Source organism: Mesoplodon mirus, assembly GCF_964341445.2.
Source record: "Mesoplodon mirus genome assembly, chromosome: 14".
NCBI lineage: Eukaryota > Metazoa > Chordata > Mammalia > Artiodactyla > Ziphiidae > Mesoplodon > Mesoplodon mirus.
In genome coordinates this window covers 44416374-44429966 of record NC_138990.1, presented here as the reverse complement: position 1 = coordinate 44429966, position 13593 = coordinate 44416374, and the positions used below count along the sequence as shown (strand labels likewise).

General features: G+C 50.5%; 1 protein-coding gene across 10 annotated transcripts in view; it reads left to right on the top strand.

The window, feature by feature from the left end:
• DTNB (dystrobrevin beta) overlaps positions 1 to 13317 on the top strand; it is a 280538-nt gene extending 267221 nt beyond the window's left edge. For 6 of the 10 annotated variants that reach the window (XM_082642333.1, XM_082642338.1, XM_082642343.1 and 3 more), the window contains 5 exons: positions 2876 to 3035; positions 3813 to 3902; positions 7331 to 7384; positions 10814 to 10848; positions 12684 to 13317. In XM_082642333.1, the coding sequence (XP_082498459.1) occupies positions 2876 to 3035; positions 3813 to 3902; positions 7331 to 7384; positions 10814 to 10818 (309 nt within the window). In that variant the 3' untranslated portion in view covers positions 10819 to 10848; positions 12684 to 13317. Of the gene's footprint in view, positions 1 to 2875; positions 3036 to 3812; positions 3903 to 7330; positions 7385 to 10813; positions 10849 to 12612 lie in introns of all 10 variants that reach the window. The other 4 variants (XM_082642336.1, XM_082642337.1, XM_082642340.1 and 1 more) reach the window with 4 other exon arrangements.
• Positions 13318 to 13593: the final 276 nt, after the last annotated feature.

Here is a 13593-nt window from a genome sequence, read left to right as displayed (position 1 = left end):
CCCCGACACTTTTTTTTTTTTCTGGTTGCATTGGGTCTTCGTTGCTGTGTGCGGGCTTTCTCTAGTTGCGTCGAGCAGGGGCTGCTCTTCGTTGTGGTGCGTGGGCTTCTCACTGCAGTGGCTTCTCTTGTTGCGGCGCACAGGCGTCAGTATTTGTGGCACACAGGCTCAGTAGTTGTGGCACACAGGCTTAGTTGCTCCACGGCATGTGGGATCTTCCCGGACCATGGATCGAACCTGTGTCCCCTGCATTGGCAGGCAGATTCTTAACCACTGCACCACCAGGGAAGTCCCGAGGTGGCTTCTCCTGTTGCGGAGCACAGGCTCTAGGTGCACGGGCTTCAGTAGTTGTGGCACGTGGCCTCAGTAGTTGTGGCTCGCGGGCTCTAGAGCACAGGCTCAGTAGTTATGGCGCACGGGCTTAGTTGCTCTGCGGCATGTGGGACCTTCCTGGACCAGGGATCGAACGTGTGTCCCCTACATTGGCAGGCAGATTCTTAACCACTGCACCACAAGGGAAGTCCCGCTCATTATGGTTTTGATTTGCATTTCCCTAATGGCCAATAATATTGAGCATCTTTTCATATGCTTATTGGGTATTTGCATATCTTCTTTAGAGAAATGTCCATTCAGATCCTTTGCCTATTTTTAAATTAGGTCACGTGTCCTTTTATCATTGAGTGTAAGAGATCTTTTTTTTAAATACTTATTTATTTATTTAGGCTGCACCAGGGCTTAGTTGCGGTACACGGGATCTTCCTTGCAGCTTGCGGACTTCTTAGTTGCAGCATGTGGACTCTTAGTTGTGGCATGCATGTGGGATCTAGTTCCCCAACCAGGGATCGAACCCGGGCCCTGTGCATTGGGAGCACAAAGTCTTACCCACTGGACCACCAGGGAATTCCCAAGAGATCTTTATATATTCTTTTTTTAAATTAATTTTTTATTGAAGTATAGTTGATTTACAATGTTGTGTAGATATTCCTAATATAAGTCCCTTATGAGATATATGATTTGCAAAAATTTTTCCCATCCTCTGAGTTTTTTTCACTTTCTTAAAGGTGTCCTTTAAAAATAGTTTTTAATTTTAATGAAGTCAAATTTATCTGTTTTTCTTTTGTAATATATACTTTTTGTGTCATATCTGAAAAGTCATTGTCTAATCCTTCCCTCTAAGAGTTTTATAATTTTAGTTCTTATATTTGGAATGATCCATTTTAAGTTAGTTTTTGTATATAATGTGAGGTAAGAGTCTAAGTTCATATTTATTTTTATCATGGAAAGATCTCAAAAAGTATGCTAACTTTGCTGTACAGCAGAAATTAAGCACAACATTGTAAATCAACTATATTTCAATAACATTTTTTTAAAGTGTGCTAGATGATAAAAGCAAATTGCAAAATGATATGTGCAGTATGATACCCGTTCATGCAAAATTTAAAGGCACGAAATGTCATATATTATTCATAATTACATATGTACACATAGGTAAAAAGTTTCACACCAAAACCTTTGACAGTGGCTGCCTCTGAAGGGAAGAGAGGAGGGGACCGGAAAGAATTAGTAGTCAAAGGGGTCTTCAGATTTATCTGTAGTGTTTTTGGGTTGGAATAAATTTGACACAATATTAATTATCAATTTGAGTGGTCTATTATGTTCTACTTTTAAGCTTTCTGTATTTTTTAAGTTTCTCAAATTAAAACACACAGACACGAATCAAAGCAAGAACTATGGAGAACAGACCATTTCTGTTTGGTCCGGCGCTCACACTGAAGCGTTGAGCTGGGGCTTTGTGCACACAGCCTGTCAGCCTGTTCGAGGTGGCAGGTTCTGTTTGTACGTGGGGTTTCTGAGCCAGATCCCAAAAGATAATTATCTTCCTTTGAACTCATTTGCACACTTTGGCTTATATTTTCCCAGTTTTGCTTCCAAAGAAAACCCCGGTCTATATGCCACCCTCAGTTGCCCTTCCTCTGAGGAGCAGCAGAGCCCAAATCTCAGCGAGCTCCCTTTACCTGGAGTTTAAAAATGTTATCCCATTGCTGCACGCTTTCTCCAAAACTGAGGCAGAGCCTCGCAAGGAAAGTTTGGTTTCCACTAAACGTGTGTCCATTCTCACCTAGTCCCCACGGGATGGCTCACAGAAGACCTCACTGTGTGTGCTTGACGAGTGCAGCATGACGGGCCAGATGACCGGGCTCCTGGGAACAGCCTGCAGCTAGACTCCTGACCCACAAACTCAGGCGCGCTCCCTGTGGCCTGGCAGCTGCAGAGGCGCAGAACACGTGTCATTGCCCTTGAAGTAGAAGGGCTTGTTCCAGCATCTCCCGCTGACGAGCCGTGCAGCCTGACACAGGGCTCTTCCTCTCTTCATCCTTGTTTTTCTTGTGTAAAATGGATACAAAAAACATGTGCCCCTTCTACTCACAAGTTGTTACGAGGATCAAATGAAATAATGCACCTGAATGTGTTTGCGAACAGAACTCAGAGATGTTTGTATATTCTTTCCCAGCCGGGTGACCCCAGCGCCTCCCAGATCCTCCAACCAGCTACTCCGCTCCATCTGTCCACCTGGAAGGCCCCCTCCCTGTGCACGCCTCTGCCCCTTTCCCTACCGCTTCTAGTCCCTTCTTCAGTGTGCCTGCTGCCTCTTCTCCCTCCTCCCCCTTTGTTCTCTCCCTTTCCTTCCCTTTTCTTCCTCTCACCAGTGCTGGAGGCAGCCTGACTCCCTCCTTTCAAATGTGATCGTGCACTGCCTTGCACCACTGAACTGAAGCCCTGGGCTGGCTCAGGTTGACTGAAAAAAAGGACTTTCCCCTTCCTCAAAGAGGTAAGGCACCTGAGATGACATGTTTTATCTCTTTGATTCTCCCAGGCTCAGGCCACAGGATCGCCGCAGACGTCGCCCACTCACGGAGGCGGCCGTCCGATGCCCATGCCCGTGCACTCCACCTCCGCTGGCTCCACACCCACCCACTGCCCGCAGGACCCGCTGAGCGGAGTCGGCGGGGACGTGCAGGAGGCCTTCGCCCAGGGTGAGTCCGGGAGCAGAGTATAATGGAGCGCTGAGGGGGTTTGGAAACGTGGACAAGATTCCTACAGAGGTTTTCCCAGTTTCTTCTGTGCACTTCGCTTGAAATGATCAGGTTTTCACATACAGTAAAAATAAGTCAAGCGCTGACCCCTTCTCATTAGATGGGCTGGTCTGCAACAGGAGGTCTGCAGGCTTTGTACATGTGCGAAGTACAGGCCTCCTGGGCGTCTGCACTTTTTTCTGGGTTGTGGGAAGTGCCTTGTCCTCTGGGCTTTGCCTCCTCTGGAGGAATTGGATGGAAGCATTCCCGAAGTCGGGTGCTCGGCCTGGAAAGTCTTTAGAGCAAACAAGAGAAGGAGTGGAACTCTAAAACAGGACCTTGCTGAAGCCTCCTTGTCCGTGGAGCTAACGGCCAGCGATGTTATGTGGTTGGGGGAAGACAAGGCAGCTCAGGAAGTCTTCTTGGGGTGGAGACAAGAGCAGGGAGGTAGAGCTGGCGAGTAAGTCCTGCCTGAGCATTTGTTCTAGAATCCACCTCCTTTGATTGTGGCTGAGAAGTATGGAGTTGACAGGGTCCTGCTCGTCAGGTAGAGAAGAGGGAGGAGGACCACAGACCTGGGTACCCGTGCTCCTGAGGGCCTGGGAGCGGGCAGGGCTGCTCGGCCCATCTCCCCCTAGGAGTTCTGCCCTGAGTCCCAGGGCCCCACCGACCGAGGCTTTCGCTCAGCTCTCTCCCCCCGACCCACCCGGCATCGCCATCTGCTCTGACTGCCCTCAGGTACGAGGAGAGACCTCCGCAGTGACCTGCTGGTGGCCGCTGACTCCATCACCAGCACCATGTCATCCCTGGTGAAGGAGCTCCACTCAGGTGACGCCCACAGCGCCCGCCCAGCCTCCCACCTCCCCCTCCGCGCCCTCCTCGCTGCCTCACTGCGTGGTAAAGCGTCTCCCTCGTTTCACCACGCGGTCTGCTTGCCTTCCAGGGATGCGCTGGATGCCTTCCTCCCGGGAGCCTCTCTCCCACACGTGATCACAGAGAGATAATCACACGTTTAGGTTCCTCTTCAGAGTATGCCCTATGGAGCAAACACAGTTCCGACTTTAAAGAAATTCAGCTCAGTTAGGCCCCTTCCTCACTTAATTTGTCTTCCATCTGTGCTTCCTCCACAGCTGCTCTTTCCTTAGGCCTGCTCAGCTGTCTCGCTCCAGAGCTTTCCTGGATCACTGGAACCGCATCAGCTGCAAAAGCTTCTGGACTTTCTCCCGGCTGCCTTTCTGCTCTCTCCTATTTTATTTGGTTTTGAAACCCTATTCCCTCCTTTTGTCCATGACGAGGCTCTGATTTCACTGGAAGTTCATGACCTGAGTCTGTTGCTTCCTTCGTTCCTCATGTTCATCTTATCTATGACTTCTTTCTCAGTCTGTCTGTCTCTTAGCTATTTCAGTGATTTTCCAGAGACCCTTACCTCATGGCGTATTTCCCCTTACATAATACCCGGGAAGGAAAGAAAAAATAGAAGGCCATTCCCATATCAGCATGTCTTCAAGAATCCCCATGATTACATCAGTTTTGAAGCCGTCAGATATTTTGCTAATCTTTTTTATGGTGGTCAGATTCCCGTGTTATATATTAAACAGATTCCCTTCCTAAGTGCTGTGGGTCACTCATACAGATGGCCCTCTTTTGTGTCTTTCCACCTAATGTAATGCTTTTGGATACCTTGAACTAGCTTAACAAGGTTATTGAATAAAAATATAAAGCAGGTTTTCCGTGGGCTATTCAGACACATGTACTTATTCAAACACAATACATTGAAATCATCTGTGCCTGCTCTTAGGGAAGGCGAGCCTTGTGTACTCCTTCAGACCTTTGTAGGAGAAAGCATATGCCTTTAGTGTTGTCATGGGACCAGGCCAAGGTCTGGCCCACGGCTTTGCTCTCAGATCTGCTGTTTTCATTTAGAAGAGAATAAGTGTGTGGCCTGTGTTGGTTTTTTCAGTACAGTTAAGATGCCAGTTCTCCTGTTCAGGCAGCATTACAGTAACACCGTCTCCGTTCTGGTACCATTTCTCAATCCCTTTTAGAAGCACTGCTCCCCTCCACACACATATAAACAGAAGAGATGGCCACCTTTGAGATGACCTCATGGGTGATTAGAAATTCCCTTCCCTAACATAGCTCCCCACAGATGCCAGAAATCCCACTTCTGGAGGGAATTTCTTAGGGGATTTCAGGCCATGGAAATTAACCACACTCGTGCCTCATGGCCACATATTAGGGTTTGTGCAAAATGAGTGGTTCGTGAGCTCATCACACTAGTTTGGGAGGTAACTAGACATCATAAAGCACAAAGCACATAGAGACCAAACAGCTTCATAATAAGTAAGAGTATGGGGATACTCAGCAATCTCTCCTAGTACGAAAGGATAGTTTTATCAAAACTATGTAATGTATTTGAAAGGTACCTTAGAGATCACATTGTCCACTCCCCTTACTTTAGAAATGCAGTGAGTGATTATCAGAAGAGAGATTTGCCTAAAGTTACACAGCTTGAAGGGGCAAAGCTGGTCCTAGAGCTCAGGTCTGAACATTAAGCTGATGCTCTTACCACCACACTGGCCTTATCCCCGCACAGGACAAGGGATCACGTCTGCAATCCCACGAGGGCCCCTTTCACTGATGCTCCACTCTCCCAAGCCCTGAAGTCCACAGTAGATGTGGACTAGGCCCACACATGGCACAGTATCTCTATCAAACACAGAGGTAAACTCCCTTTACATGCAAGGCTGCCAGTTTCTCAGTGAGTGGAAGAGCCCAACAGCAACGTGTTTTTTTTTTTAATTTTTTTAATTTATGTTTTTGGCTGTGTTGGGTCTTCATTGCTGCGCGTGGGCTTTCTCTAGGTGTGGCGAGCGGGGCTGCTTTTTGTTGCGGAGCACGGGTTCTAGGCGCGCAGGCTTCAGTAGTTGTGGTGCACGGGCTCTAGGGTGGGCGGGCTTCGGTAGTTGCAGCATGCGGGCTCAGTAGTTGTGGCTTGCGGGCTCTAGAGCGCAGGCTCAGTAGTTGTGGTGCACGGGCTTAGTTGTTCCGCAGCACGTGGGATCTTCCTGGACCAGGGCTCGAACCCACGTCCCCTGCATTGGCAGGCAGATTCTTAACCACTGCGTCCCCAGGAAGTCCCCAACCTGTTTTTACCATCACTGTCGAGATTTTCACGAGGATAAGATTAGGTGCTCAAATTATCTTCCATGTATTCTGTACGGCGTGGACATACTGTTTATATCCATAGCTTACCCTCCTCATCTTTTCTGAAATCTTTTCACAAATGATGGACTCTTAGAGTTGGAAAGGATCTTGGAAGTCATTTCATCCAGCTTGCTGCCTGATATAAAATTCTTCTGTTTGAATATTTCCAGCGAGTTCATTCATGACCAGCTCTCCTCACTGGGAAGTTCTTCCTTATCAGGGAGCCAAAATCTGCCTTTCTATAGCAAATTGATCCTCATTCCACCCTCTAAAGCTACCCAGAGTGAGCTCAGTCCCTCCTCTCATGTTAGCCTTTCCAGTATTTGATGGCAGATCACGTGGCTCTCCCGCAGCCTCTCCTCTTCAGGCAGCTGTTCACAGTTCCTTCAGCCGTTCCTCACATGACGTGGGTTTCACTTGACCATCCCGTGTGCCCAAGTGTTGCAAGGCCCTGGTTCAAAGTGAGTTCCCAGGGCTGAGCACGTCTCCACGTTGCCAGGGGTCTTCCCCCTGCCCCCCACTCCGCCCCCCTCGCAGTGAGCTCTGCCACCTCCCTGAGCAGGCCCCAGGGAAAGCAGCCTCAGATGGCATTAGCTTTTTTCCACACAGCCGCTTTGCACTGTTCAGTCATTCTAAGTTTGTCATCAGCTAAAACCAGTCTTTTGTTTGTTTGGGTTTTTTTTAACGAAAGCCAGTGTTCATCTAGGTATTCCCTACTGTACACTTTTATCATTGTTTTCTTGAACCTGAATGCAAGGTATTAGCCCTGTACCAAGTAGATATCCTCACCTCCGAGAAGCCAGCAATAGAGCCAGAAGCTGGGTGGGTGACATCAGACTGCACTGCTCTGGGCTCAGGGCTTATGGGGACATGATGCTGGGGCATGGACCACACAGGGTGCAGACTAGGTGATGTCAGCACCCTTGGAGACCTGAAGCCGTGAGCTTTTAGCTAGGGTTTCACCCCAAGCCTCCTGAGCTACTCACTTCTCCCTCCTGTGCGTCTACTGTGCTGAAGGGTCACTGGCCTCCTTGGACTTGTTTTCACAGCAGGGGAACGTGCAGAGGAAGAAGAAGAGAAGATGCAGAATGGGAAAGACAGAGGTAAAGGCGGCTCCACAGGACCCCTAGTCTGGGTGGGAGCCAGAGCCCTGGCCCCTGAACCAAGTCCCCCTCTCCCTTTTGTTTCTGCCCGCCTTCCTGCTGCCACCTTCCCCAAAGCTTTCAGACCCCCACGGATCCTCCTCCCTACTTTTCCCAACTGACCATCAAGTGTTTCCCAGAGGTGGTTGTGTCAGTGGATCAAGAAAAGCTTTCTGATCTCCTGACACGATGATACATGGATGGGATACAGGAAGTAGATACAATTAAAACTCCAAACGTGACCCCTTGCCTCAAGGAGTTTATAATATAGTTAGGAGAGCAAAATTAAGATACGCAAAATAAATAGGAGATAAAAGGAAGTGGCAGGAAAAGTTAGTCATCAGACTTTGAGCCTATGATTATAAATACAAGAAGAGTTTCTGAAAAGGCAGAGATTATCGTGGACAGAATAGCCAAATGGTTTTGTGGCTTCTCGGAGGAATTAAAAGCAATAGAGAAAGGTATCAGCACAGGACAGTAATGCTTTCTCGTTTTATTGTATATAAAACCTTAATAACGTATGTTCAAGAGAGCTGTGCTAAGTGATTTCCATGTATAATCTCATTCAGTCCTCAACAACCTGGTGAGTTATGTAATATAATGATAACCCCATTTTACCAATGAGGAAATAGGCTCAGAGAAAGTTAGATCAACTAGCTATTAAGTGGTAAAGATTGGATTTGAACTAGGTGTTTCTCACTCCAAACTTCATTCTCTTAATCTTCATGTTTCTATGTTACCCTGAACAGATACCACCATTCTCTTTGGACATTTGAGACTTAGCTGTTATTTCTGTGATGTATTAATATGTCCAGTTGCTGGATTCCTTCAAAATATAAGCTCCACAAGGTAGAGACTTCGGTCTGTTTTGTTCAGGTTGTATCCCCAGTGCCTAGAACAGTGCCTGGCGTGTAGTGGGATGTCAGTAGATTCATAAACGTAAGGAAATAAACAGGGTGGTGTGCAGGAGAGCACTTTGTCAGGGAGAGAAGTGGGTGGCTGCCCTGAGGAGGCTGTGGAGCGTGAGATGGAGCCAGCCCAGCTCTCTCGGGTCCCTGTTGGATGCTCTGCACGTAACACACTCTTCCCGTTTGATTCCACGGCCCCATGAGGAAAGGATTCTAGACAGGGCTCAGGGTGGTTAAACAACGTGAGGCAGAACCTGGACTCAGCCCAGGTGTCTCTAACGCCAGTGCCCATGCTTTAGTCTGAGCAGACTGCGAGACCACGTGAAGGGAGAGAAATCTTAAGGAAGGGTGGAAAGAAGTGGATACGGGAAAGGAAGTTGTGATGGGAAAGGGGGAGCATCTTGGGAGGGGGGCGTCCAAAGCTTTTACCCATAGTGGCTGGTGTGGATAAGAGAGTGAGGTCTTTGGAGTTTGTCAGCAAGGACACTGGAATTGCCAAGGAAGAAACGGGGAGAAGAAAAACGTACTCCAGGTGCTGAAATCATCGAGTGAGTCAGAGCGAGGCCTGGGAGAGAGCGGACGATAGCTATGATGAATTGCTGAGAATGATGTATTTGGCATGGCCGTCAAAAGGTCAGCAGTAGAGGGCAGCGGTGTTTGAAACATCTAGAAATGCAGCAAAGAAATGGAGAGGAGACGGACTTCCGCATACCGATGGGGGACTAGGAAGAAGGCAGGAGGGTTGCAGTGCAAGAGGTGAAGAGAAGAGGAGACACACAGAGATAGATTTACCCTTATGTAAACACATGCTGCAAACACATGCATGCATGCACACACAGTCCAACCAGATCCCGGCATTCATGTGGAATGTTCTTGGCTGAAGACATAACAGCTGCTTCTTTGGCCTCTTCCCTTATACCCCCCTCCCTTCCCAATAGCTTTTCCCATGGCCTTTCCTCCGTCTGCCCCGCTCCCCCGAAGCACACAGAGGACTGTGCCTTGACCACTTGGGCCTTGCCCTGACCACAGACTGTAGCCTTAGACCTGGTTCAAGTCTGGGTGTAGGCTCTGTCTCTCACATGGACTGGGTATGGTTTCCCTTGACTGGTACCTGGTACCCTCAGGGTCCCTGTGTCTTGGCACCTGTGTTGCCCTGTCAACATCTCTTCTTTCTTTGCACCTCTTGCTTTGCATGTCTGGGTGAAATCTTTTCGTGAGAATGCCTGAATTTCTGTTTCTGTGGCTTTTAGGTGTCATCCCCAAGGGGAAGAGTATTAAGAGTTGGGGTGAGAGATGGGTAGGGTTTCAAAAGGATGTTTGACTCTCCACATTGTATAGGTCCTAGGATATGTCCCTATAGCTAACGTGTGGCTGTTACGTGGGTATAGTTCTAAAACCAAGTGTTTTTCTGGGTGGACCTCCTGACGCTCCACTGTGATTTGGGCGTGAGAGTTTCCTGTAGACTGCGGTAGCAGTAACCTCTGTCACCTGGGCATTGGAGGGCAAGAAGTATCAACCAGAAAGAGAGGACGATTGGCTTCTTTGAGGTTGAAATCATGCTGACATAATACAAACACAACTGGGTCAGCACCCTGTCAGGCCTAGTCTGCTCAGTGCAAAAACTGTGAGAGCCAAATGGGCGCTTTTGAAGAACTCACGACCCAGCCAGACTTCCCAACCACATTCACCTCTACCTCGGCCTCTCCCTGCCTACCCTGGCTCCCTGTCTGGCTGCACCCTGGGGAATGCTTCTGCTCTGCTGGATTCCCACTTTGCATCCCCTCACCTTGAGGGGTCAGTACTTATAACCAAGACTATATAGATGAAACGCAGGCTAACATAACTTCCCCCATATGACTTCAGAGCCCTAAATTCATCTCAGCTTTTATGTCCCTGTGTCCTTCAGAATCACCTCTCCCAGAACCTGCCCCCACGGTGTTGGGAGCTATAAATCCAGTTTGCACGCTTAACGCTAGTGCGTGTCTGGTAGACTGACAGCAGTGGTCCTTGGTGAGAACAGATACAGGCTTTTGAGGGTCCAGGCGACGGTTCAAGATTTCAGGGTGAACAAGAGTATGATTTAGTATCCCAAGCAGATACGTCTGCGGGAAGGAACTACTGCTCCTATCATAGTTTAGACCATTTTCACCTTGTTCACTTTCAGAACCACACAGGCTGTGCCCCCTCATGTAACTGCTCCTTAGGTTTAAGGTAGATTCCTTTCTATTTTAGTATTATTGTCTTCCTCCTTCTGAGAGGCACTTGTTTCCATGGCTCTATTAGGCCAGTTGCAGTTGCTGGCTGTAGGTTGGGTGACTCCCGTCTGTTTTCATACCTGGTCGGGCAAAGTCGACCTACGAGGTGCAAAAGGGGAGAGGCAAGCCCAGGAGCCCATGGGTCAGGGAGGCCCCAGGTGAACATCCAGGTGGCGAAGAGACCCCGACTGTGACCTCAGTATATCGTTTGTGTCTGTGCTGCACAGGTTAGCGGAGGAGCCGGGACAGAGAGGAAGCGCGGGTGAGTACGGTGTTCTCTGGCCGCCCCACGGCCCCTTTCCCTCCTCCCTTTCCTCCATCACACTTCCCAAGCCAGAGCCACCCCGACGCATGAGATCCAAGCTGGGGTTTCCTTTATGAGCCCAGCCGCTCCTCTTTGCTCAGCCCTGCCAGCCTACCGGCTGGGCCGCATTTCCAGGCCCGGACCCGTCCTGCACTGCTGTGGGCCTGGGCCTCAGGCAGGCCTTGGTGTCCCCTGTGTTGGGATGCAGGTGGCAGACCACAGTCCGCTGGCTGAAACCGGCTCCGGGAGCGGGTGTCAGAGGTCACTCCCGGGGCTGCCGTGGCCTCCTTGCTCGTGATTTCCCCTAGCCACCATCATTTCTCTCTGGGGCTCCAAACCACAGCCCGCGCGGGTCACGCTGACTCTGCAAAGCCGACCAAGTTGTTCCCCGTGATGCCTGGCCAAGCTGCACCTTCCCACTTTCTAAAGAAAATTGATAGACGTGCAGATTTCCTCACAGGCAAATGCCCATTGCCTTTAGGAATTAGTCTTTCACACTCTTCCATCTCAGGACCTTAACTTTTATCTAGTTCCAGTTCCAAGGTATTGCAGTTTCGGGGCACGCGCTGCACTCTGAAAGGAAGGGACGAAAATAATTGGACAACTAATCTGTTCAAGAGAAGGGTTCTTTCAAGGATAGATGCCTTTGGTGCAGCCTTGAGATTTCTCTTTATTTTTCAGTCTTTTCTTCCCTCCCCTCCCCCACCCCTTGTGTTCAAAAGTGAGGCCACCTTCCTCAGTTACAGATCTTCCAGGCAGAAAAGCCAGGGCTGCAGCCCATGATCCAGAAAAGGAACTTTCCCAGGCCCTTCTCAGCAGTCTTATCCTGGAGCAGCCTCTGGGCTTTTCCTGACACCCCCGCCTTCCCCCGTCTGCACCAGCCCGTTGGTTCCGTCCTGCTGGCCCTCCAAGACCTGCTGTCTCTGAGCCTCCACTCACTCAGGGATCGTACAAGCTAAAGATGGGCAGTGCGAGCTGCGGAAATTCTCTCGCCGCCCTGGGAATCACGGACCCTCCAAGGCTTGGGGCAGGCTTCTCCCCGAACTCACTGCGCATGCACACCAGGCCCTTCCTGACAGCAGGCCTTGGCTGCCGCAGCCATGAGGCAGTCAGGAGCTGACTTGCCCTCGGGGAGCCTCTCAGAGCCCCTCTCCTCCGGGCGCACAGGAACTGGGGGACGAGGAAAGGTGTGTCTGCCACCTGGCCCACCCCTCTTCGTGCACATGAGGAAACTAAGGCCCACCACCCAGGAGCTTGGTGCCAGAACTGGAATCGGAGCTGGATCCTCGGCTCCTAGTGCTGCCCTCTGACCCCAGGAGGAATATTGAGAAACTCACCACTAGTGGAGAGTCAAATGAAAAGCCTGCACGCTCAGGTGGACCCTTAAGTCCTGCTGTCTTCGGGCATGAGGCTAGGGCTTTCTTCCCTTCCATTCAGTGCTTCTCAGCACATCTCTGACCTCTTTGCCCTGCTCCTCAGTCACAGTTCTTCCCATGAAACCACCACATTCCAAACCTTGCACTGTGAACACAGTTCTTCCTTTCCTGGAAACATTTCCTGACCCTGTGACCTAAGCAAGGACTCCAAAGGCTCGAGATACCCCCAGAAAAGAGAATGACCCCTTCCCTAAACGGGGGTGTGAGTATTGTCACTCTTGGCATGTCCCGAGTTGAAAGGTAAGCGTCCCAACAGCGCCATCCTTGCACATTGTCTTGTCCCCAGCAGACGTTAGCAGCCTTTGCTCGGAGACCCTCGGCAGTGCCTGGGAGTCACAGTGCATCTGTCCTGCACAGGCACAGGGGACATGGAGTGAGCTGGCACCGACAGGAGGAAGGCGAGGTGTTCCCCCAGAGGCGCATTCCTGTCCATCTTTCCGCTGCTCACCTGGACCAGGCTTGCAGGCTGCCAGACGTCACCACCCGCTGGGGCGAGGGGAGCCCAGACGGTGTGAAGTGGGAGGGACTGCTGCTGCCTCGGGCACACACCCCCACCTCGCCCAGTCCTGCATGAACTAGCATCTTCATCACTCCCCTGCGGGCATGGTCTCATCTCTGCAACAGGAATTTACTGGAGGTTGAAAAGAGAAAAGAAACAGCACGAATCTCCTGTGTGTGTGACCTGGTGGAGTTCTTCCTGGCGTCCTGCCAGCACTCGGGGTGCTCCCCAGGATGGGGGCACACGTTTCCTCCTGACCTTTGACCTTTAAAGACCAACAGGTTTTCTTCCCTCTATCATGCAAAGACAGCTTCAGGCCCTGCTCACTTCTACCAACGTTCACACCCTGGCCACTGTGCTAAAAATAGCCTCCTTCCTTTCTCACTGCTTAGGCTTCCGCCCTGTTTGATGCCACTGCACTGCAGCCCAGGCGGGAAGCGGGAGCAGGGAGAGAGCTCTACACTGCAGCCCCAACGAGTCCCCCTCCTTCCCCTCCCTCCCCTCCCTCCCCTCCCTCCACTCCTTCCCCTCCCTCTCCTCTTCCTTCCCCTTCTTCCCCTCCTTCCCCTACTCCTTCCCCTCCTTCTCCTCCTCCTTCCCCTCCTTCTCCTCCTCCTTCCCCTCCTTCTCCTCCTCCTTCCCCTCCTTCCCCTCCTTCCCCTCCTTCCCTTCCTTCTCCTTCCCCTCCTTCCACTCCCTCTCCTCCTTCTTCCCCTCCTTCCCCTCCTCCTCCTCCTCCTTCTCCTCCTCCTTCCCCTCCTTCTCCTC